We start from the raw sequence: 20,242 nt of genomic DNA on the forward strand, positions 1-20,242 counted from the left end.
GCAGAGACGCGATCTGGGGCATGTTAGAGCTGGTGGTCGACCCCTGCCGATTGGCGTGATCGCGCGCTATCAGGTGCTGGAACCCGCCTGGGGCAGGGATTGGGCGCCGCCACACCTTTCAAGCTTAAGTAAACCTCCGATAGCACCAGCCACTGCGCCTATCGACGGTAACTTTTCGCGACGCCGACATCTGAACAGACGACCTTACCTGATACCCAGCATCCAGGCAGTTTCCGATCTCGAGAACACCCATAGGCCCCTTCTCGGACCCCTCAGCACAACACCCAAAATGCCTCCGCCGCCTCCACCCCCCTCGCGGAGGCATGATGCGTCGGGCAAGGTCTCGGCCGCCTCCAAGGAAGAGAACGTCTACATCCCATCCTTCATCAGCAAGCGGCCCTTCTACGCCGGCGAGGGTGACGACTCGTCGCAGGACTACCTCGAGCATCAGCGCCTGTCACAAAAGGCCAAGGACGACCTCGCGCAGTCCAAATGGTACGACCGCGGCAAGAAGCTGGGCCCCGCCGCCACCAAGTACCGCAAGGGCGCCTGCGAGAACTGCGGCGCCATGACCCACAAGGCCAAGGACTGCCTGTCGCGGCCGCGGGCCAAGGGCGCCCGCTGGACCGGCAAGGACATCCAGGCCGACGAGGTCATCCAGGACGTGCAGATGGGCTGGGACGCCAAGCGCGACCGCTGGAACGGCTACGACCCGCGCGAGTACAAGCACGTCATGGAGCGCTACAACCAGATGGAGGAGCTGCGCAGCCAGCTGCAGGCGGGCGACCAGGACAAGGACGGCGAGGGCGAGGACGGCGCGGGCAAGGACGACGGCGAGCGGTATGCCGAGGAGATCGACATGGGCAAGCATCAAAGCACGGCGACGAGGCAACTCAGGATACGAGAGGACACAGCCAAGTACCTCCTCAACCTGGACCTCGAGTCGGCCAAATACGATCCCAAGACCCGAACGATGGTGGACGCCGGCGCGACGGCAGACAAGGCCGCACAGCTCTACGCAGAGGAAGGGTTCCTGAGGGGCTCGGGAGACGCCGCCGAGTTCGAGAAGGCCACGAAATATGCATGGGAGGCACAGGAGAAGACGGGCGATACGCGGCAGCATCTACAGGCCAACCCGACGGCCGGAGAGTTCTACCGCAAGAAGGAGCAGGAGGAGAGCGAGAAGAAGCGGGCAGAGCGTCTGAAGGCCCTGCAGGACAAGTACGGCGGCGGCGAGCATGCGCTGCCCGCCGGCCTGAGGGACATGGCTGTCACGGAATCCGAGTCCTTCGTCGAGTACGACGAGGCCGGGCTGATCAAGGGGGCTCCGCGGGCCGTGGCCAAGTCGAAATACGCCGAAGACGTCTTCATCAACAACCATACCTCGGTCTGGGGCAGTTGGTGGTCCAACTTCAAGTGGGGATACGCGTGCTGTCATTCTTCTATCAAGAACAGCTACTGTACCGGTGATGAAGGCAAACAAGCATGGGAAGAGGCTGAGAAGCAGAGGACTGGCGCGAATTTGATAACAGAAGGAGCACATGAGGAAGAGCCCAGACAAGTCCCTGTAGAAAACGCTGAGCCGCCGAAACCGGCCGCCAAAAAGCGGACGGCAGAGGAGATGATGGAGGAAGAGCTTGAAGAGTACAGGAGGAAACGGACAGCAGCAGACGATCCCATGGCCAAGTTCCTAGGGAAGGACGATCTTGTTACGTAGCGCGAGTTCACTTTAATAATAACCAGCGAAATGATCGTATCTTATGTTGGACTACAAATGGGTGGCAAGCGGTCCCTCACGCCTGTCTGGCGTGGCACGATGGAGCATTGAAACTGTGCATAAGAACGAGGCATATTGATGATCATGATTGGTGACGTAAATTCTTTTTCATGCATTCCTGATTTCCCTTGGCCTAACGCCGTGAGCTATGAAATGATTTTGACTCCATATGCCCATAGTGTAATCAGATCCCTCAACCGGCGGATCGTGGTCCACCACATGATGATATCACATAGAGCGAAGAATTTACTCCTCCTCTTCCTCCTCGTCGCCGTCACCCTTCTCGGCGGCCTTGGCCTTCTTTCTTCGGACACGGCCGGGGCGGCCACCACCGAAGGGCGAGGTCAGGGCGAAGTCGATGTGCTTCTGGGAGTCGAGACGGACGATGAAGGAGGGGACGTTGACGATCTGCTTGCCGACGCGGATGTGGCGCTGGCGGATCAGGACACGGGCGTGGTGGATGGACTTGGCGAGACCGAGCTTGTAGACACAGGTCTGCAGGCGGCGCTCCAAGAAATCCTCGACCTTGAGGGCCAGGACGTAATCGAGCTTCATGCGGGACTCGTCGAGGACACCGACACGCACGAGACGGCGAATGAGGGCATTGCCTTCGAAGAGACGCTTGGGGTCCTTCTCGTCGAGGGTAAGAAGCTGACTGTATTCGGGGGGGAGGCTTGTCAGTACTCGGGTTCATGATATCCGAAAGACCAGACGGTGGGAGCGGGCGGGTGAGAATTTACCGGGCAGCACGACGGATCTTGGACAGGGTGAGCTGGACACGCCAGACCTCACGCTTGTTGCGCAGACCGTACTCTCCGACGAGCTTCAACTCGGAGTCACTACAGAATCCAGCATTGTCAGTTTTCGGGGATCACATACGACGTGAGCAGAGAACAAGCTCGTGCTCAGTGGCCGGTGAATACTGACAGTCGGGCAGCCTCGAAGGGGCGACGGGGGACCTTGGCGGTCTTGGAGTAAGACAGAGGAGCCATGATCGCGACTCAAGAACTCGGTCCTGCTCGTTGGGTTGGTGGGTGGTGATGGGGAATTGGCTGAGGAGAGGAAGTTCGGGAAAAAAAGATCACCAACGTTCGAATGCCAGCCCGCAAAAATGGGCATGAGTGGCCTGGCTGGGGCTTGGGCGCTGGGGTTCTGGTTCTGGTGGGCTGCGTGAAGTTCGGGAAAAGTGGGGGGCTAGGGCAAAGCAGGCCAGCCGAATTTTTGATTGGCTGCGTCTTTGGGGGGGCTGCCGGGCTGCCAGTTGCCCGCTGGCCGCCTGCTGCAGCGCGCTGTGGGCTGCTGCCGCGCTGCTGCCGTGCTGCTGCTGGACGCTGTACCCGCAGAAGAGACCCAGCTCTTTCTGGTTGGTTGGCCCGTGCTGGGCAAGCGGGACTTGGCGGGCTGCCCGGGTTTGCTGGCTGCCACACAAAATTCCCACCATCCCTAGGCAAAATTCCGTCCTCTGGTGAGGGAAGCGAAAAAGTTACGATCTTGAACCCAGCACCACCGACAACACCCAACTCCCCCTTCAGTCACGACACCACAACACCGTCAAGATGGGTCACGCTGCAGGTCTCCGCGCCGGAACGAGAGTACGTCAACCTCCAGATCCCAGATCCTCAATCCCACCCGGGACCTGAGGCTGCTGCTGCTGCATCGATGCGAATGGGAGGGCTAACGAGATTTCTGCGTGTTGTAGTATGCCTTCTCTCGGGATTTCCGCAAGAAGGGCATGATCGCCCTGTCCACCTACCTTAGACAGTACAAGTACGTTTGTTGCGCAGTCAACCGGCTCGAGAACCGAGGCGCGCCAGAGCGAGAGACGGGCGGTTCTGACGATTTCTAACAGGGTCGGCGACATTGTGGACATCAAGGCCAACGGTGCCGTCCAGAAGGGTATGCCTCACAAGGTCTACCACGGCAAGACCGGTGTCATCTACAACGTCACCAAGAGCGCCGTCGGTGTCATCATCTACAAGAAGGTCAAGCACCGGTACATCGAGAAGCGCATCAACCTCCGCCTCGAGCACGTCCGCCTGTCGAGATCCCGCGAGGACTTCATCAAGCGCGTCAAGAAGAACGCCGAGCTCAAGAAGCAGGCCAAGGCCGACGGCACCACCGTCCAGGTCAAGAGATTAGCCACCCAGCCCCGCGAGGCACACGTCGTCTCCATGAAGGACAACAAGCCCGAGACGGTGGTTCCGATTGCCTACGAGACTACCATCTAAACGAGAGCGGTCCCGGCAGGTGGTGTTGCGTGCGTCTTTCCCTGGGTCTCGGTTGTTTTTCATCATTGCATGGGGTTCATGTGTGGTCTGGTCAGGACTTGAAAATCCTCTTTGAGCACGGCAGGGCGATGGACATAGCCGATGCCAGTAGGATCATTAAGGAAAAATGATTGTGATGCCAAACAAAAACGCACTTCCTCTTTTCCGGTGATGAGCATGGGTTATCGTGAGGTCCCCAAAGGTGATTTGAAAATGGAATGCTACATCCGAGTGGCGGCCGTTGCAGGAACCAGGAGTCCAGATCCGAAGCTGAGCGAAGCCAGGCATGTCCATACCGTGTTAGACCCAGGCGCTGAGAAACATTGCTGCAGATTCAGAACCCATTCGATATCCATAAGTGTAAAATGATAATTTGCAATAGTTCTGCGGATGCGTGTACACACATCCCAGAGCGAGCGTCTCAATCCCCCTAACCAGAAGCATCTAAGCACTGGGCATCCATGTCTCTCCCCGTCCGTTACCACTCCGACTCCCCTCGACTGTCCAACCAAACAATCTGGGCCAGATCCCTATCTACTGTCCCTTCTCGCTCTGTTGAACCATATCATAACTGGGCGGAGGCTCACTGATCGGGAGCCCATCCTCCTCAGCGCCATTCAATGATCCCCTGCGCGCATCTTCTTCCACAAACTTCTCCTTGTTCTCATCAAAATCAGATCCATGGTCATTTCTCACGTATTGAAACGGGGATCTCGGGTCTACGTTGGCCGCCGGGCCGCTCGCAATCACTTGGCTCTGTCTGGCTTCGAGGTGTTCCTTGATTGCTCGGAATAGCATTGTGATAGGACCGCCCCGGCGACGTCTGCAGCCCCGGCGGCAGCCCCGGCGATGCGAGGGGGGAGACTGACCGCAGACGGTTCCATACGGACCCGGGAGCGCTGTGGGTGAATAAGTCGCTGCCGGGGCGGTGTAATAAGCGGCGTTGCGCTTCTTGCGGCAGCACATTTTATTGTTGTTGTCTGGTCTGGGGGCAATCGCCAACAGATTCAGGGTACTTGGATTCAAGAGTCGTTGGGAGGCTCTGGGTGCTGTATGTTGAACGTCTGCAAAGTGATTATTGCTTGACTATGCGGGTGATGAGAATGAACTCTTACAGTTTCTCAACGCCTCAGTGTACTCATCTTCATTCATTTACATATATATTTATATACACAGACGGCGCGATCATCATTTGCATCATTGTCGTCATACGTACACACCTAACACAGCAAAAACCCGAAATGCGAATGCGCAGTGAGAGTTTCCTCGGATTGGAATGGGCGCGGCATGAAGTCTGGCCGGCCAGCGGTTCGTGCAGATCTCTCTTCCAGAGATATGTGCCAGCTTCCGGCTCGCATTCGTCTAGCTAGCGCACATACACGCCGCCACAGACGGATCGGCCAATGACATCTGGGGACATGGCGTCCAGCTAACTAAGCTGCTGGGCTCGCATTTGTTTTATTCGCAATCGCTTTTCACTGTTGGCAACTCTGTGCCGCATCTGTTCGAGAAGCATGGCTGAGCATGGCTCTTGAGCAGCTGCTTGCGCAGTTGTATGCCGCAGGTCTGCCACCTGTGTCAGCGTTTTCGATCACATGTAGGCAAGCTGTACACAGCTCCAGCGGCTATCTCTTTGTTGCTCTATGCTGGCTTTTTCGTTTCCGTGATACTTGGAGGCATCTCATACTTGGGGTTACCTTCTATGTATGGCCAAGGAAAGGGTGAAAGAAGTTACGGTGCGAGGTGGGAGCAACCACGCGCGCCTTCGAAATGTCATATGGCAGATGGCGGCCTTTTCGATAGAAATTGCCGCGTCAACTACCCCGGTCTTGCCTTTATGGGCGAAAGTGCTGAAGACAGATCCCCAGTTCTCAGTCTTGGGATTTTTGAGCAATAGAGGGCTAAAAGTCGGAGCCAAGATTGTGTATGTATAAACACAACCATCTTGCGATCAGCAAGCTAGGCGGCTTCGGAACGTCGATGAGGTGAGTCAGTCCTTGTGTCTCATGCTTGCGCAAGTTTCATCGGGGCCAAAGAATGTAGAGAGCTGCGTTCTGAGAGGTGATGGATCGGTTGGTTTCGCTCTGCCCGGAAGCCTTTCATCGCCAAGATCACGGTGTGCATGTATTGAATTGGAACCAACAGACGGACAGAAAAATACTTGATGAACTCTTTTTGTGTGTTGAGGACATTGTCCTGTGTCCATCTAGGCTACCATCCACACGCCGGCTCACCGCTGCTGGAAATATGTACCAGTCCCCATTCATATATACACGTACAGCACGCCGAGTGGCTGTGGACTAGCCAGGTCCCTTCGCCTCTACCCATCTCGAAGGGAGGGCCGAATTTTTCCACTCATTAAGTCCAAAAATAGAGGAAGCAAGTAGACGCCGGGCCCTTTACCACTTCCTTGGCCAATGCATTATGCAAAAGCCATCCAGTAAGCCAAGCGAGCCCTGGTTGCACAGGCGTGATGTACCTGAGAATATATTCAAAGTCGTTAAGAAACAAATGCTGTTCCCGAGGAAGATCGAATGATCGGGAATAGTTGTGTGGTGACAGGATATGTCAAGGTATGAGGAAGTCGTGTGACGGGGGTATCGAAATCAATGGTGAAATGGTTTGTCGTTGTCAAAGGTGAAGGAAAGTGTCGAGAACAGATTTGGTGTGGAGAATGAAAGGATGCTGGAAGATTTCGTCGTGTGCAATGACAGTGGTCAGAGCCCGGAGATGTCCTACCTCCCTCTGTCTATATCAAGAATAGAGAATAATAAGGTCGCAATGGAACTGGTATGGACCACAGAGATGGAGAAGTGTCAAATGCGCCAAAGAAAAAGCAAAGACTCTCTACACGCCGGGATAGGGCCCTGGGCCTCTGCCTGGTGGACTGTTTCCGTTGCGGCCGGTCGGTAACTGAAAGTCGGGGTTGCTATTAAGAACATTCACTTCATTCCGGTTAACTGGCCTCCGAGGGACCGGGCCCCCCGGCGGGTTCCATCGAGGATTTACGGGCCTCTGTGACACCGAGGTGAAAGTTGATTTCTCTGAGACGGCAGGGCTCCTAGCTCCTGCTTGATGGGGTTCCTCAAAATTTGCAGGATCTACACCTGGTAGTGGAAGCCGCGTGGCTGACTCGGTGAATCGGGGATCGACATCTTCGTAGTAGTTGCCGGTGGGGGCAGGAGCTGGTTGTGGCGACGGTGTGCTTGATGAGGCTTCAGCGCCGCGAGACGGAAGCTGTAACGGTGATGGCATCCTTGGCGAGTTGCGGCCAGGTCCTTGATTCCATGCTTGCCGGGGTGGAACATACGAGCTTCTGATATTTGATTAGCTTGATTGCTCCTCTGCTCTCCTCCAGGAACACACTTACTCGTCCTGACTATACTTGCTCGCCTCGCTCATATAAGTATCATGGCGTCGAGGTGAGCCCACTCTGGCTTGTTGCAGGGCGAGCATTCCTGCCACATCAGCATCACTGTCCCTCAGCTGCTGATTGGGGAATTGGCCGAAGCCTTGAGGCGGGTGAGCCGGGCTGCCAGTTGCGGCATTCATCTCTACAGCCTGTCCCACTGCTGCTGGTTGTATAACATCAGTGGCGGATAACGGTGGAGGAGATTCAGCTCTCGGTAGGTCACTGACACGGTCAGGGTTGTACGCCTCATAACCACCAGTGGCCGCTGCTCCAGTTGCCATGCCAGGCATCGAGGGGTTCGCGCCATACGGCACCGCTGGAGCGGGAGACCCATTTCTGGGGGGGCCGTAGTTTCCTTGCATGTCCGGCGGCGGGGGCCGGCGGTCATAGCCATTGTTGCCATAGCCGGGGGGCGGTGGCCGACCACCTCTCATTCCAGCTTGGCCATACGCACCCCTCGGAGGGCCGTAGCCTCCTCTTCCTCTATTTGGAGGAGGACCATATCCGCCTCGGCCCGGGGCGCCGTACCCACCTCTCCCATTGACAGGGGGGCCGTAATCCGAACCGTAACCTCCTCGCCCGTATCCTCCGCGTCCGCGGTAACCACCGGGCGGTAGACCTCCCCTCCCTCGAGAGTTCATGCGCTCTGTCGAAGGCCCCCGGCGGACGCCGTACGCGTCTTGTGGTGGCTGGATAGGGTTTCCATACTGGTCCCTCGGCAACGAGTGGGCTGAGTTGTTCCGGTTGACATATGTGGCCTCGGCAGAACTCATGTCGGCGTTGGCGGACCTCTGCGAAGGGCTCACGGCAGTTAGGGGCACCCGCTCATCGCTGCTGCGGTCTTCCTGTTTCTCATAGGTGGCAAAGCTGGGGAGTTTGTTGTCAGCGGGCCCACTGCCTCCGCTAACGATAGGCACCGTAGGCTGCATGGTAGTGGAGGAAGCAACGTTGACATCTTGAACAGCGTTGCGGTTGAAGTAGTTTTCACCGCTCATCTCGGCGTTCTCGGCGATCCGCTTCTTCCTCGCCTTCCTGCTGACGACGGTACGTCGCATTGCGCACGAGACCAGACCACTCAAGGCAACGAGGATGGTGGCGGCACAGACAATGTACGATCCCCAGGCCATGTGAGGTACGAAGAGTAGAACATCAATCAAGAAGGAGAGGAGGCAGACTATGAAGGTGAGTATGCCGAAAATGAAAAGAACCAGCAGATACCGTGAGGAATGCGAAGGTCCATGGAAATGGGCAGCAATCGCCATGACCAGCATAATCAAGGTGAACAGACATGCTACCGGGTGGATAACCAAGATGGCTGACAGAGTAGTCCGTGCCGCGGCGGGCAGGTCAAATGAGCTGGACAAGACATCGCCTATAATCGAAATGTGAGCAGATAGTGCACGGTAGAACGGGTGCCAATGGCAGTTAATGAACCTACTCGTATCGTAGCCTATCTCTATCGGAGAGCATTCTCCGTTACGTCGGCATAGACCAAAAACACCAAAGGTGACACCCTCGAAAGAGCCCAGGGGTATGGCCTTGATGATGGGCGTAGATAGCACGGAGAGCAGAAGCAAGGCGAAGGCTGCGAACAGCAATATCGCCAGGGGGGTCGCCGGGCGCAACATGATGGCGACAATCAAGTGCGCGCCGACTCAATAGAGTCGCGTCGCGGGGCGGATGAGACAGCACTTTAGAAGTCGAAGAATAAAGCGTTCGGGGGCCAGTTTTGTCTCAATAATGAGTTTTGAGACAAAGAAAGTGAGCGAGGCGATCGTCTTCTGGCAGTCGCGGCATATGAGGCAATATGATAACCAGTTGGATCGTCGGTCAAATTGATGTCGAACCGCCTTCCAAAGCCAAGTGTTGATTTCGTCAATGCCTTCTGCTCCTTCGCCTTCAGGGCCAAATAATCGGAGCGGATATCAGATGCAACCGGCCGGCTACGCTCTGCGGGAGAGAAAAGTTGGTGTGATCCTGCACGTCCAGAACAGTCGCGGCTCGCGTATCTTGGAATGGAGCGGGTTGGTGGTGGTGAGGGCCTGTGTCTGTGTGTATGTGTGTCGAGAGTAGGTAACGAGCGAGGTGCGATGCGAAATCAATCGATCGATGGTGTATGGGGTGGCGCGCTCGTGACGTTTGGCTGGTGGCAGTGCCAGAACTTGTCCAAGGGCGGCGGCGACTACTCCAAGGTGAGAAGAAGGAGAAGGGAGGAGAAATCGCCGGATGCGCAGTCACACCCCAAGCAGAGGACGGATGGTGGATGGTTGGATGGTTGGAATAGAACGTAAGCGGGCAAGCGGGTGGATAGCGAGGGCCAGCCAGATAGACCTGGAGACAGACAGCCAGACAGACGGACACCTGAGTGTCGAAGCGTCGAAGCGTCGACCTGCCCATGACCTGCAGCAGCACCAGCTCGAGGACCTGGGGCCTGGGGGACCTTGGGCGACGGCGGACCTTGGGAGACGGGCGACCGTCTGGGTGGTGGAGCCCGCAGCGCAGGGCCTGGCCAGAGCCCCACAGTTTCTAATCCCAGCGGATGCAAATGCGTTGCAAGCGTTGCGGCCTTCCCTGCCGTCGGGGTGGGTTTCAAGCATTGCCAATTCCAACGGGGCCCACTGATAGGGATTGGGGGAAGGGGTTCCCAAGGAGCCCTGCTTTGCCTGCGAGAAGCCGCCGTCCAGGACAGGACCTCAGCCAGCCAGCTTGTACTATGGTACCATCGTAACCTTCGTAACTCGCACCACCATGCACCGCGACCTGAGCTTCGACAGGCGCTACGCGTCCCAGCATTGCACAGCCCACCAGCCTACGACAGCGCAACCACCGACTAAGAACCTTGGAACACAGCTAATTTGTACCGCTGCTACAGGTTCGTCTGCCCGCTGTGCTAGCGAGTCCTGACTGCACTTGGGGATCGCGCATGCTGAGAATCATCGTGACTCGCTCAACCTAGGAGGAGCTTGTTGTGCGCTGTTAAGTGCAGACTACTGTTACTACTGTAACTTGTACATGCTTCCTACATAGGCACACCCGACGAGATTGGCTGGCTCCCAAGTTGCGGCGTCAAGGATGCTGCAGGCGCTCTCCTTTAAACTGGTTTTCGTCTACCTAAGTCATGTGGCTGACAGACGACCGGCTGCTGCATCACACCCAGTTACACGGCAGCCACTCTCCGTCACCCAACCTTGCGCCAGTGCACCAACGGTCTTGATAAAGATGAAAGTAACATTTCCCTTTATCGCTGAGCTCGTGTCTTGAGCAAAGCAACCCTCAATCAGACTTCAAACAGTGCTTAGCTGTTCAGTACAGCCTCTACCTATGCAGTTGAGCACAAGATCGGGCATTCCTAGTACTCACCCAACTCTTCGCATCCACCCGGACTACCGTCTCCGGACACGCCTAGTGCGCTCACGGTCGTCTTATAGTCTGCTCGTCGTCGCGTAATACAGACAAGAGCCCCCAACCTTTTTTGTATTGCGTCACGGCAGGTCGGATACCTATCGTGCTGTAAGTGGCCCATTGCCTTCACTCAACTCCAACATTTCCTATAGCGCAAGCCACCATTACGACCGTCGGGGTCATCCGTCCGTGACAAACATGCGGAGGTAATTTAAAGCACCGACATCCCTCTATCAGATGCCCGAGTCCCCTATCCCTCCGCCTCCCCCAGCTCGGCTTGTTCTTGTTAGGGCTCTGGCAATATGCAACCCTCCTGTCCGGCGGACTGCAATTGTGGCACAAGAAGCTGTCTTCAAAGGCGGTGGGCTAGTAATCCTCCACACACTCAATACAGTAGGTCCAAGTGCGGCTGCAGAATCGAGAACGGGACGCAAGTCGGATGTGGTGTAGTTCATCAAAGATCCACGAACCCGCCAATCAAGATGCTGGCTCCCCTCGGCTCACTAACTGATTTCATGCGTCTTCCATCTATCCAATCTCACGCCTGCATTGGCTGGAGTCACTGGCCCCTCTGCGCCATATACCTACATACAAGCAAAGGGGGCCGCTTACCAGTGCCAGGTCAGACGTGTGTTTGTCAATTCCCTGCCCAACTGATGTGACATTTGAACTTCGATGCTGTTTTGCTGACTGACAACGTCTTGGAGAGTATGGCTGTGCAAATGTCCTGTGACCTCACATGTTTTATAACAAGCCAAATCAGAGTGCGTTTGAGATTGAGACTAAGGTGGACCAGTCCGCTGCTTATCATTGCACACGGCAGACAAGGGTGCCCAGTATTGCGCACCTGGATTATTTCCCAGAGTGGCCGAAAGTTGAGGCGCTTCCACATGCAGTTTGGTTTTACATCCATCTCACATTAAAAAAGAATTGCATCGCGTTCACTACTGGCTGCTTGTTTTGTGCTTTTGTCTCAAGCCTGGGTGATGATTTCAGGATGCTGCGCCAGAGCGCTCTGTGGAAGTTTGGTGACAAGCCTTGGCTAGCCAGCATCTATGTATCACAGCAGTCACAACGTGTTCATTAACTTATCCCGCATTGACTCGGCCCGTAGGTTTCGAACAATATGACAAACTCGTCACGGACTACATGGTTTGGGAGCTGGGTCAACACCGTCCCTTTTTGAGATCCGTTGCAGTCCTCCAGAAGTGAGTATTGTGGAGCTAATAATCGACCAATCCACTTGGACTGATGCTAGGTCGTTTTGAACTTGACCTCAACTTGTCCAAAGCACACAACCGTATCCCCTCGTCTGATGGTTCGACGGACTAGGCGTTCAAGAAGGTATCGTCGTCATCAAGTAGTCGAAAGCGGGAGCGGCATACGATCTGTGATTAGCGCCGCCCGGCGATCATGAGTAAAACTGAAACTCTGCGCCTCGGTTTTATGACGAATGAGCATTCGATGCCCGGGCAGAACTCATATCTGCATCAGACCATCACAAGACCGCGACAGAAGAAGCAATTAATTCTGATGTCATGTCGTCTCATGAGGTCTTCGAAGCGCCTTCACCAGCTGGCACGCTGTATTGGTCTGGCAATCGTAGAAGCCAGTAAGTAACAGCTAACATGACCCCGATGTATCAAGTATTTAATCTCGAGTACTATTACATTGTCAGTAATAATATAGCGGTTTGTCTCAAGTTTTGCCAGCAACCAGAGGGGCAATGATATATTAAGCATGATCTGCGACTGCGAGTTCCAGAACCTGGCCTATTGAGTATCAGACGACTGGGCCTTCTCGGTCTTTGGAGCCTGGTCATTAACAGTACCCAGTGCTACGGACCAGCAACTGGCCAAAGCTACAAGGATGTAACGCAGAAGAGAACTTCTCTCTCCTACCAAGAAACAACTTCAAGTCCCAAAACAAAATGCGAGAACCAAGATGGTCACGTGCATCGCATAGGTACCGGTGGACTCCATGTATTGCTTTCAAGTCTACCTACACCAGTAGCCCAGCAGAAACCATTGCCATAACGTCAAGACTGATATTGCACCCAAGCACTCTTGAATGGCCAATCAAAACCAGGAGCAAGGGCACTTATACAATGGACAATGAGCTCAACAGCAAGCCAGTAGCATTGAGTAGCGGCTGATGGATATATCCCGTTCGGACTCGGAGACATCGGCAATTCATAGAAGAATGAGATCGGCCCAAAGCCACGCCGAGTCCGGGGGCCCCGGTGTCTGTCGGCGATAGCTAGCGTCTCTTATCCACACGTACATGACATCGTCATCGACCAGGCTTTTTTTCTTTCCGCAGCCTCAGTTCATTCTGCTCCCTTCTACGAGCCATAATGAGGGTAGAGTTTTTGTCTTCTCCTCGCGATTGATTTTCGCTTGTTCTCACGCCAAGCGGGTGGCCATGTTTCGTCCTCGCGTAGCCGGCCTCTGCAGGAGCTCGCTACAGCGCCCATCGTCAGCATGGCGCAAACTGTCTCGTGATGCGCCGATCCCCTCGCACGCGACACCGTCACCGCCGTCACGGACCCAGCGCCGTCTCGTCCAGACATCAAGCCAGTTTCAACCACTCCGACCACCGTCTCCAGACTCCCTGGGCCAGCCCAAGGCGGCCCGCGACTTCAAGCGCAGCCGCAAATGGATTCGGCGCATTCTTGTCCTCTCGGTCGTGGGCGGCACGCTTTACCTGGTCGACCGGCAGGTCTTCGCGTCCGGGGTCGGGCGCTCTCTGCGCACCTTCGGTAACGGCCTCTACGTCGCGGTGGACTACAAGTTGAACTTCCGAGAAAAGCCGCTACTAGGTGGCACCGTGGGCGATCTCCACCGACGCAGCGCCGAGCGTCTCTTCGATATCCTCCGTTCGAACGGCGGTCTGTATCTCAAGATCGGCCAAGCCATCGCTATGCAGAGCGCTGTCTTGCCGCCCGAGTTCCAGAAGATGTTTGCAAGAATGTTCGACGATGCGCCACAGGATGAGTGGAAGGACATCGAGAAGGTCATAAGGCAGGATTTCGGCGGCAAGAGCCCCGAGGAGGTCTTCGGTGTCAGTTTTTCTGGCGAGGAGGGCAAAGGGCTCATGGAACGGACGGCAAGGGCGAGCGCAAGCGTGGCTCAGGTTCACTGGGCGAGGCTGCCGGACGGCAGAGAGGTGGCCATCAAGATCCAAAAGCCCGAGATTGCCAAGCAGGTCGGGTGGGATCTGTGGGCTTTCAAGTGAGTTAAAGCACTGTAATGGGCCAAAATTTTGCGCTAACGTACGCTTCAGGGTGGTCATGAAGGTCTACACGTACTGGTTTGATCTGCCGTTGTATTCTATAGTGCCTTTCATCACAGAGCGTTTGTTTCTTGAAACAGACTTTGAGTCTGAAGCGCATAACTCGGAGACGATGAGGAAGCTAGTCAACTCCGAGCCGAGCTTAAAGGGACGAGTGTACATTCCGACTATATACCCTGAATTCACAACGAAGCGGATCTTGGTCACAGAGTGGATCGAAGGCGTGCGGCTGTGGGACAAGTCCGCAACGACAGGGCGCTGGATAGGAGGATATGGCGCCGGCTCACCTGGTGTACATGGCGCGAAACTCAGTCAGCCCGACATGAGCGAGGTCAGGAGACAGCTGCGAGAGAATCCTAGGATGGAGAGGTTGAAGCCTAACCGCGAAACTTGGAAGGGCCGCAACGGGAAAGGTGGCCTAGGCTTGTCGAGTAAGGAGGTCATGACAACCATCGTCGACCTCTTCTCGGCTCAGATCTTCAAATGGGGCATTGTACACTGCGATCCCCACCCTGGCAACATCTTCATTCGCCGTTTGCCCTCGGGCAAAGCAGAAGTTGTCCTCATCGACCACGGTCTCTATGTCTATATGACGCCCAAGTTCCGACATCAGTACAGTCTGTTCTGGAAGTCGCTCATGACATTCGATAATAAGACGATCGGTGAGATCTCGGAGGAGTGGGGCATCAAGGCGCCTGATATCTTTGCCAGCGCAACACTGATGCGCCCCTATGAGGGAGGCGACGGCCGCACCAAGAGCGAAATTCTCCGGGAGATGGAGGGCAAGACGCAGGCTGAGCGCAGCTTCGAGGCGCAGCAGCGCATGAAGCAGGGAATTCGCGATGTCCTTGCCGACGAGGACAAATGGCCGAAGGAACTCGTCTTTATAGGACGCAACATGCGCATTGTTCAAGGCAACAACCAGTTCATGGGCTCGCCGGTCAACCGTATCAAGATAATGGGCAATTGGGCGAGTCGCAGCCTGTTCCAGGACCCGAACCTACCATTGACGGAGCGTGTAGCATACCTCTGGCGGCACCTCCTGTTCAAGACGGTACTGCTGGCGTCGGATGTTGCATTCTACACATTCAAGCTCAGACAGTGGCTCGGTCTGGGAGGAGGCATGGAAGACGAGGTCGAAGCGAGGATGCGAGCTATGGCGAAAGACTTTGGCGTAGAGCTTCAACATGAGATCTTTGAGGGTTAGAGTAGACGGATCACGATTCAGTCAGAATAGGTAATGATCCCGCATAGAGCGCAGTGTTTGTGCGGTGGTCGTGTAGACGACACCTGGAGATATCCCCACCATTAGAGAGATACCACTCAGCATAATCTCAAAAATTACCATTTGCGTCAGTTACTGAAAGATTTCGAACAACGCCCTACATCCAGAGCGGGAGTTCACCGTTCAGTTACCGGGCTGTATAAGCAAGGCTGAATGCTGCACATGCCCTGGAGAAGAATGCTGGGCGCATATGCGAGCAATCTCACTTGAAACAGTGCGGCTCTGGGTTCCCCGTGGGCCATTCCCTGTCGCGGACAGCCGGTCCACGTCTTGCTTATTAACAAGCCTTGATCTGATATATGTTTCAAGCATTCAAGGAAGCATTTTGTTTTGAAGACTAATTCAAGCCTAGCATCTCCGTAAGGATTCTTTGAGGGATGCGAGGGCAGCGTGATCTGCCTCCAGGGCTCTCAATAACCGCGAGCAGAAGGGGAGCAAGGGAGCAGGCTCATCTATTTCTGGTTGGCAGCCCACCAGCTCGTCGGAAACTTCCAAGATTGGATGGTCTTTGTGTCACCAAGATCTGCCCATGAGTACGGACGAAGCGCGAAACTTAGGGTTTGCTGTTACATGGCATGGAAGCAAGGTCTGGCAACGGTCCCGGGACTGGAGCCCCTGTGTCTGCAGCGCGTTGGGTGACCCTGACGTTGATTGGCCGCGTTCGGATGTGGCTATCCAGGGTCCGGGTGGATTCCACCTTGACTGCAATTAAAAAGGGGATGATGGTTGTCTCTTGCAGCTGCAGCAGGATGCAGGACGTCCCAAAAATGCATGGCATGAAGCAGTACAAATAGGGGACCACTTGCAGCGGTGTGTGAGACTGGACAAGAGGCTGCGATAGTGACTAGATTATGGCGAGTATACTATTTGATCTGATCGGAGTATCGCAGCTTGCGCGGGTCGACGTTAGCATGGGGCATGGCAGCCACTTTATCGTTTCTGTCCCACATCAAGGCCGCTTTTCACACGTGGGACTGATCAGCTCTGCGTGGGGATCGGCTGCATGCGCTTCCGTACACTCTACATGCATACCAGTTTGTAGCCTGTTGGAACGTCCAGGCTCTGCAGCTGAGGCGGCACCGTTGGAAGATGATCTGTGAGGCCGGCGCTGGAAGAGTACATTGCGCAGGCTAGGAATTGCATCATGGAGAGACCGAACGCCAGTCAGCGGGCGAGTCAACTGGTAAGGTTAGCATATCTCCAGGCGATGCTGGTCTGCGGCACACATTTTCCTCTGGGACTCTGTACCTGCGTGAGACCCTGGCCGTGGTTCGTCGGGAGATTTCAGTCTTCTGCACCAATTGAATGCATGCGACCTTCCCACTCTCAGCTCGGATGAGCGCCAAGTGACCAGACCAGGTTGGGAGTGCGTCCCCTTTTCGGGCCTGGTTGGTTGGTTGTGTGTTGCGAATGCCGATTGCCCATCAGAAGAAACTTGGAGGGCACGTCAAGCCGCCAGTCTGTCGTCCCTCTCTTGGTTCACCCTCACAACCACCTGTGGTGCCTTTTTCTACTTTGAAGGAATGTCCAAGTTGCCCGCACTGGAGGCATAAGGCATATCCCAATCCTTTGATCCTTCTCTATTCGTGTTTTCCCTCCAGTCGAGCCTTCGACTCCATCTCCTTCGCAATCAAACCGACCCCCCGGGCTTACGTCTCATTGGGCAACACGCCGCGTCTCTCAGGCGACTGAAATCTGCATATCGCCTGCAGCAGCTCTCACCCGTCTCCCATTCTTCCCCCAAGAGAGATCTCTCTGAGACACACTGCGCAGTCGCAAACGAATAAACGAGCCGCTCAATCCGCGACGCCAGACCCAGACCGACCCCGAGGCCGGGTTATATTAGAGTCGATCCTTTCGCTGAAGTTCCGGTACGTACTCTGCATTTCACTATCTGGACCCTAGCCTCCTACCTGGCGCCGGTCTTCGTGTCGGTTCTGTGAAGCTAGCACAACTGGCATATACCCGGGTGCTCAGTCACATCTAGCGATAGATCTAGTCGTCTAGGGGAATTCTGCATCTCGGGTAGCGGCCTTCCAGGGCCAACTTGACAGAAAGAAAGGAGGGAGCTACGCGCAACGATCGCGTTAGCCGCAGCCTGCTAGAGAAGCCCATTGGTCCAGTGGCAGCCGGCGCCTCCAGCTTTCGCTACGTGCTCCGGGTCTGGAGGAAGCCCCCAACCAGGAGCGGTTCAAGAGCGCACCGGTTGGAGAGGAGAGTCCCTGAGAGTCCCTGAGAGTCCCCTTGGCGCTGTGCCGGCACTGCGTCTGCTGCAGCCACTGTTCCCGTTGGAGTCTTCTTGCAGAAGTCCCTTCCCTCCTGTGCGCGCAGGAAACTCTCGTTCTTGTAACGAGGCCCAGGAGACTACAACTCCAGCCTTCATCACCATTGAGGCCGCCAGCACTGATCTGTCGGTGCGGATGGCCGCCGCTTAGACATTCTGTTGCTGTTGCTGTTGCGGAAGTGAACGCTTGCACGTTGCAGGAGGCTGACTCTGAGTGTCTTTGTGTCATCTAGATTCGCGCTCTTCGACAGACAGTCACTTCTCGGTTGTCTGCGACCCTTTGTTCTCCCCACACGTTGAAAGCAAGACCGGATAGCTTGCTACCCTTCTCCGTCACCCAGACGTAGTTTACTTCGAAAGCGCAAGGACCGACCTTGAGCTACGCATCGGCAATCGACAGTTGCGCATGCTCGCAGTTGGGACCGCATATCAGACCTTCCGCGAATTCTCACCCTTGGCTCCCCTTTCCAGGGTCTCGGCAAACGAGGATCCCCAGAAGCGCATCGGACGATCCGTTCGCACCTGCTGCTCCCGCACCTGTTCTAAAGCTTGCGCATTGTCGGCCGGATCATCAGGATTCAGGGCAAGAGTCAAGCCCCGTCTGCGACCAAGTCAGTCCTCTGTCGTCATCGGCCACCGAAGGACCTTTACCCCCCACCACCACCTCTTTCGAGCCGTGTCTCTGTTCTCCAAAATTTGGGTTGCAGCAGTCGCAAGCGCCAGTCAGACAGTACCGTGCGTAACTGCTGGCTGAAACAATCAATTTACGCCTAATCGACTATTATAATATGAGTCAAGAACCCACGCGTCGCTCCAGCTTCGGGATGTTACTTCGACGCAAATCCGGCGATCTTGGCAAGGGGGGAAGGAAGCAGAGAGAACAAGAACTCCAACGCCAGCGGGAAGCAGTTCCCAAATCTCCTCCACGCCTGCCCGCCCTCTACAATGGTGCGCAGCCTCCCGAGCTCCAGTCTTTCGGAGGAGACGTCCGCCCAGATTCTCTCGCAATAGTATCCGGCCAGGCACACCACCAGCAATACCAACCCCCGAACCCTCCATCTGCTTCCAGACAGTCTATGGACCCGGGCCATCCCTCGGTCTCCTCCAATCCTCCGATGCCGCCCATTCCCAACGGTGCGTGGGCCGACCCCTACGCCCGCACCGAGAGCATGACCCATCGTGGCCGATACAGTTATGCCAGCAGTGCAATCAGCACCATCAACAGTCCCAGGAGAGTCCGCAGACGCAAGGACCCCACCCCCTTCAAGTACGTTCCCGTATTCCTCTCGTTTCGTAGATTTGCGTCGGGCTTTGTATCGTGGTTGGTTCGGGTACTGACAAGTTATCAATTAGCATCTTGATCATGGGCACCAGCGGCTCTGGAAAGACATCTTTCCTCGAGTTTCTGAAAAAGGCTCTGGCACTCCCCGAGAAAAAGCGCTCCCAGCGGGCAAACGAGATCGGCGAGGAGGTTACCATGAAGCCTTCTGGAAACTTCATTCCTCACTACCTAGAAAGCGAGATCGACGGCGAGCGCGTCGGCCTGACTCTGTGGGACTCCGAAGGTCTTGAGAAGAACGTCGTTGATCTCCAGCTGAGGGAGATGTCGGCTTTCCTGGAGAGCAAGTTTGAGGAGACATTTGCCGAAGAGATGAAAGTGATAAGATCACCGGGTGTTCAGGACACGCACATCCATGCAGTACTCCTCATTCTTGATCCAGCGCGTCTGGACCGCAACATCGCTGCTGCAAAGCGAGCCGCTACGACTAGCTACAACGGGAAGCACCAAAGCACGCCACACTTCATTGGGGGTCTGGATGATGACCTCGACTTACAGGTCATGCGTACGCTCCAGGGGAAAACCACCGTGATCCCTGTCATCTCCAAAGCAGACACTATTACCACCAAGCACATGACTGCGTTGAAGAAGACCGTATGGGCTACGTTGAAGAAGGCCAATTTTGATCCTCTTGAGCCGCTTGGCCTAGACGAAGACGACGATTCCAGAATCGACGAGGACGATGAGGATGCCTCGGATCAGGGCGATGAGGATGCGGCTGAAGATAGTGCCGATGGTGACAACTTGCCAATCCAGGGACAGAGTTCACCTCAGTCCAAGAGACGTTCGACCAACTCGGCCCGACGAGTCAAGCAGCCAGGGGAGGAGGACGGTGACGAGCTTCCCTTGCTTCCCATGTCGATCATCAGCCCTGACCTGTATGAGCCCGAAATCATCGGCCGCCAGTTCCCTTGGGGCTTCGCCAACCCTCTCGACGAAACGCACTGCGACTTTACTAGGCTTAAGGACGCGGTCTTCAGCGAGTGGCGCGGTGACCTCCGCGAAGCAAGCAGAGAACAGTGGTACGAAGGCTGGAGAACCAGCCGTCTCAAGCACCGGGAGCCGACAGGTCGACGCCGTTAGAGACGCCTGGAGGAGTTCTGACTGTTCCTGTGATTGCAACATACCGTTTCAGCCGCTCCCCGGCTGGACGTACACCACCACACCGCATGCCTAGCGATT

At 55.6% G+C, this 20,242-nt stretch overlaps 7 protein-coding genes across 7 annotated transcripts; 4 read left to right on the forward strand and 3 right to left on the reverse strand.

The window, feature by feature from the left end:
- Positions 1–289: 289 nt before the first annotated feature.
- Positions 290–1,717, forward strand: JN550_004969 (uncharacterized protein; the record flags this gene model as incomplete). Its single annotated transcript, XM_049316543.1, has 1 exon — positions 290–1,717. One exon carries the CDS (start codon positions 290–292, stop codon positions 1,715–1,717), a length of 1,428 nt encoding a protein of 475 aa, XP_049173167.1.
- A 306-nt stretch (positions 1,718–2,023) lies between these two features.
- JN550_004970 (uncharacterized protein) lies at positions 2,024–2,769 on the reverse strand (the record flags this gene model as incomplete). Its single annotated transcript, XM_049316544.1, has 3 exons — positions 2,024–2,432; positions 2,518–2,616; positions 2,705–2,769. 3 exons carry the CDS (start codon positions 2,767–2,769, stop codon positions 2,024–2,026), a joined length of 573 nt encoding a protein of 190 aa, XP_049173168.1.
- A 564-nt stretch (positions 2,770–3,333) lies between these two features.
- JN550_004971 (uncharacterized protein) lies at positions 3,334–4,005 on the forward strand (the record flags this gene model as incomplete). Its single annotated transcript, XM_049316545.1, has 3 exons — positions 3,334–3,369; positions 3,477–3,544; positions 3,627–4,005. The coding sequence occupies 3 exons, from the start codon at positions 3,334–3,336 to the stop codon at positions 4,003–4,005; spliced, it is 483 nt and encodes a 160-aa protein (XP_049173169.1).
- Positions 4,006–4,578: 573 nt separating this feature from the next.
- JN550_004972 (uncharacterized protein) lies at positions 4,579–5,010 on the reverse strand (the record flags this gene model as incomplete). Its single annotated transcript, XM_049316546.1, has 1 exon — positions 4,579–5,010. The coding sequence occupies one exon, from the start codon at positions 5,008–5,010 to the stop codon at positions 4,579–4,581; it is 432 nt and encodes a 143-aa protein (XP_049173170.1).
- A 1,881-nt stretch (positions 5,011–6,891) lies between these two features.
- JN550_004973 (uncharacterized protein) lies at positions 6,892–9,084 on the reverse strand (the record flags this gene model as incomplete). The annotated part of the gene is made up of 3 exons (XM_049316547.1): positions 6,892–7,360; positions 7,415–8,828; positions 8,895–9,084. 3 exons carry the CDS (start codon positions 9,082–9,084, stop codon positions 6,892–6,894), a joined length of 2,073 nt encoding a protein of 690 aa, XP_049173171.1.
- A 4,198-nt stretch (positions 9,085–13,282) lies between these two features.
- JN550_004974 (uncharacterized protein) lies at positions 13,283–15,359 on the forward strand (the record flags this gene model as incomplete). The annotated part of the gene is made up of 2 exons (XM_049316548.1): positions 13,283–14,091; positions 14,144–15,359. 2 exons carry the CDS (start codon positions 13,283–13,285, stop codon positions 15,357–15,359), a joined length of 2,025 nt encoding a protein of 674 aa, XP_049173172.1.
- Positions 15,360–18,545: 3,186 nt separating this feature from the next.
- JN550_004975 (uncharacterized protein) lies at positions 18,546–20,143 on the forward strand (the record flags this gene model as incomplete). The annotated part of the gene is made up of 2 exons (XM_049316552.1): positions 18,546–18,988; positions 19,075–20,143. 2 exons carry the CDS (start codon positions 18,546–18,548, stop codon positions 20,141–20,143), a joined length of 1,512 nt encoding a protein of 503 aa, XP_049173173.1.
- Positions 20,144–20,242: the final 99 nt, after the last annotated feature.

The sequence above is a fragment of the Neoarthrinium moseri genome (assembly GCF_022829205.1).
Source record: "Neoarthrinium moseri strain CBS 164.80 chromosome Unknown scaffold14_Wmoseri_CBS_16480, whole genome shotgun sequence".
In the NCBI taxonomy this organism is placed as follows: Eukaryota; Fungi; Ascomycota; class Sordariomycetes; order Amphisphaeriales; family Apiosporaceae; genus Neoarthrinium; species Neoarthrinium moseri.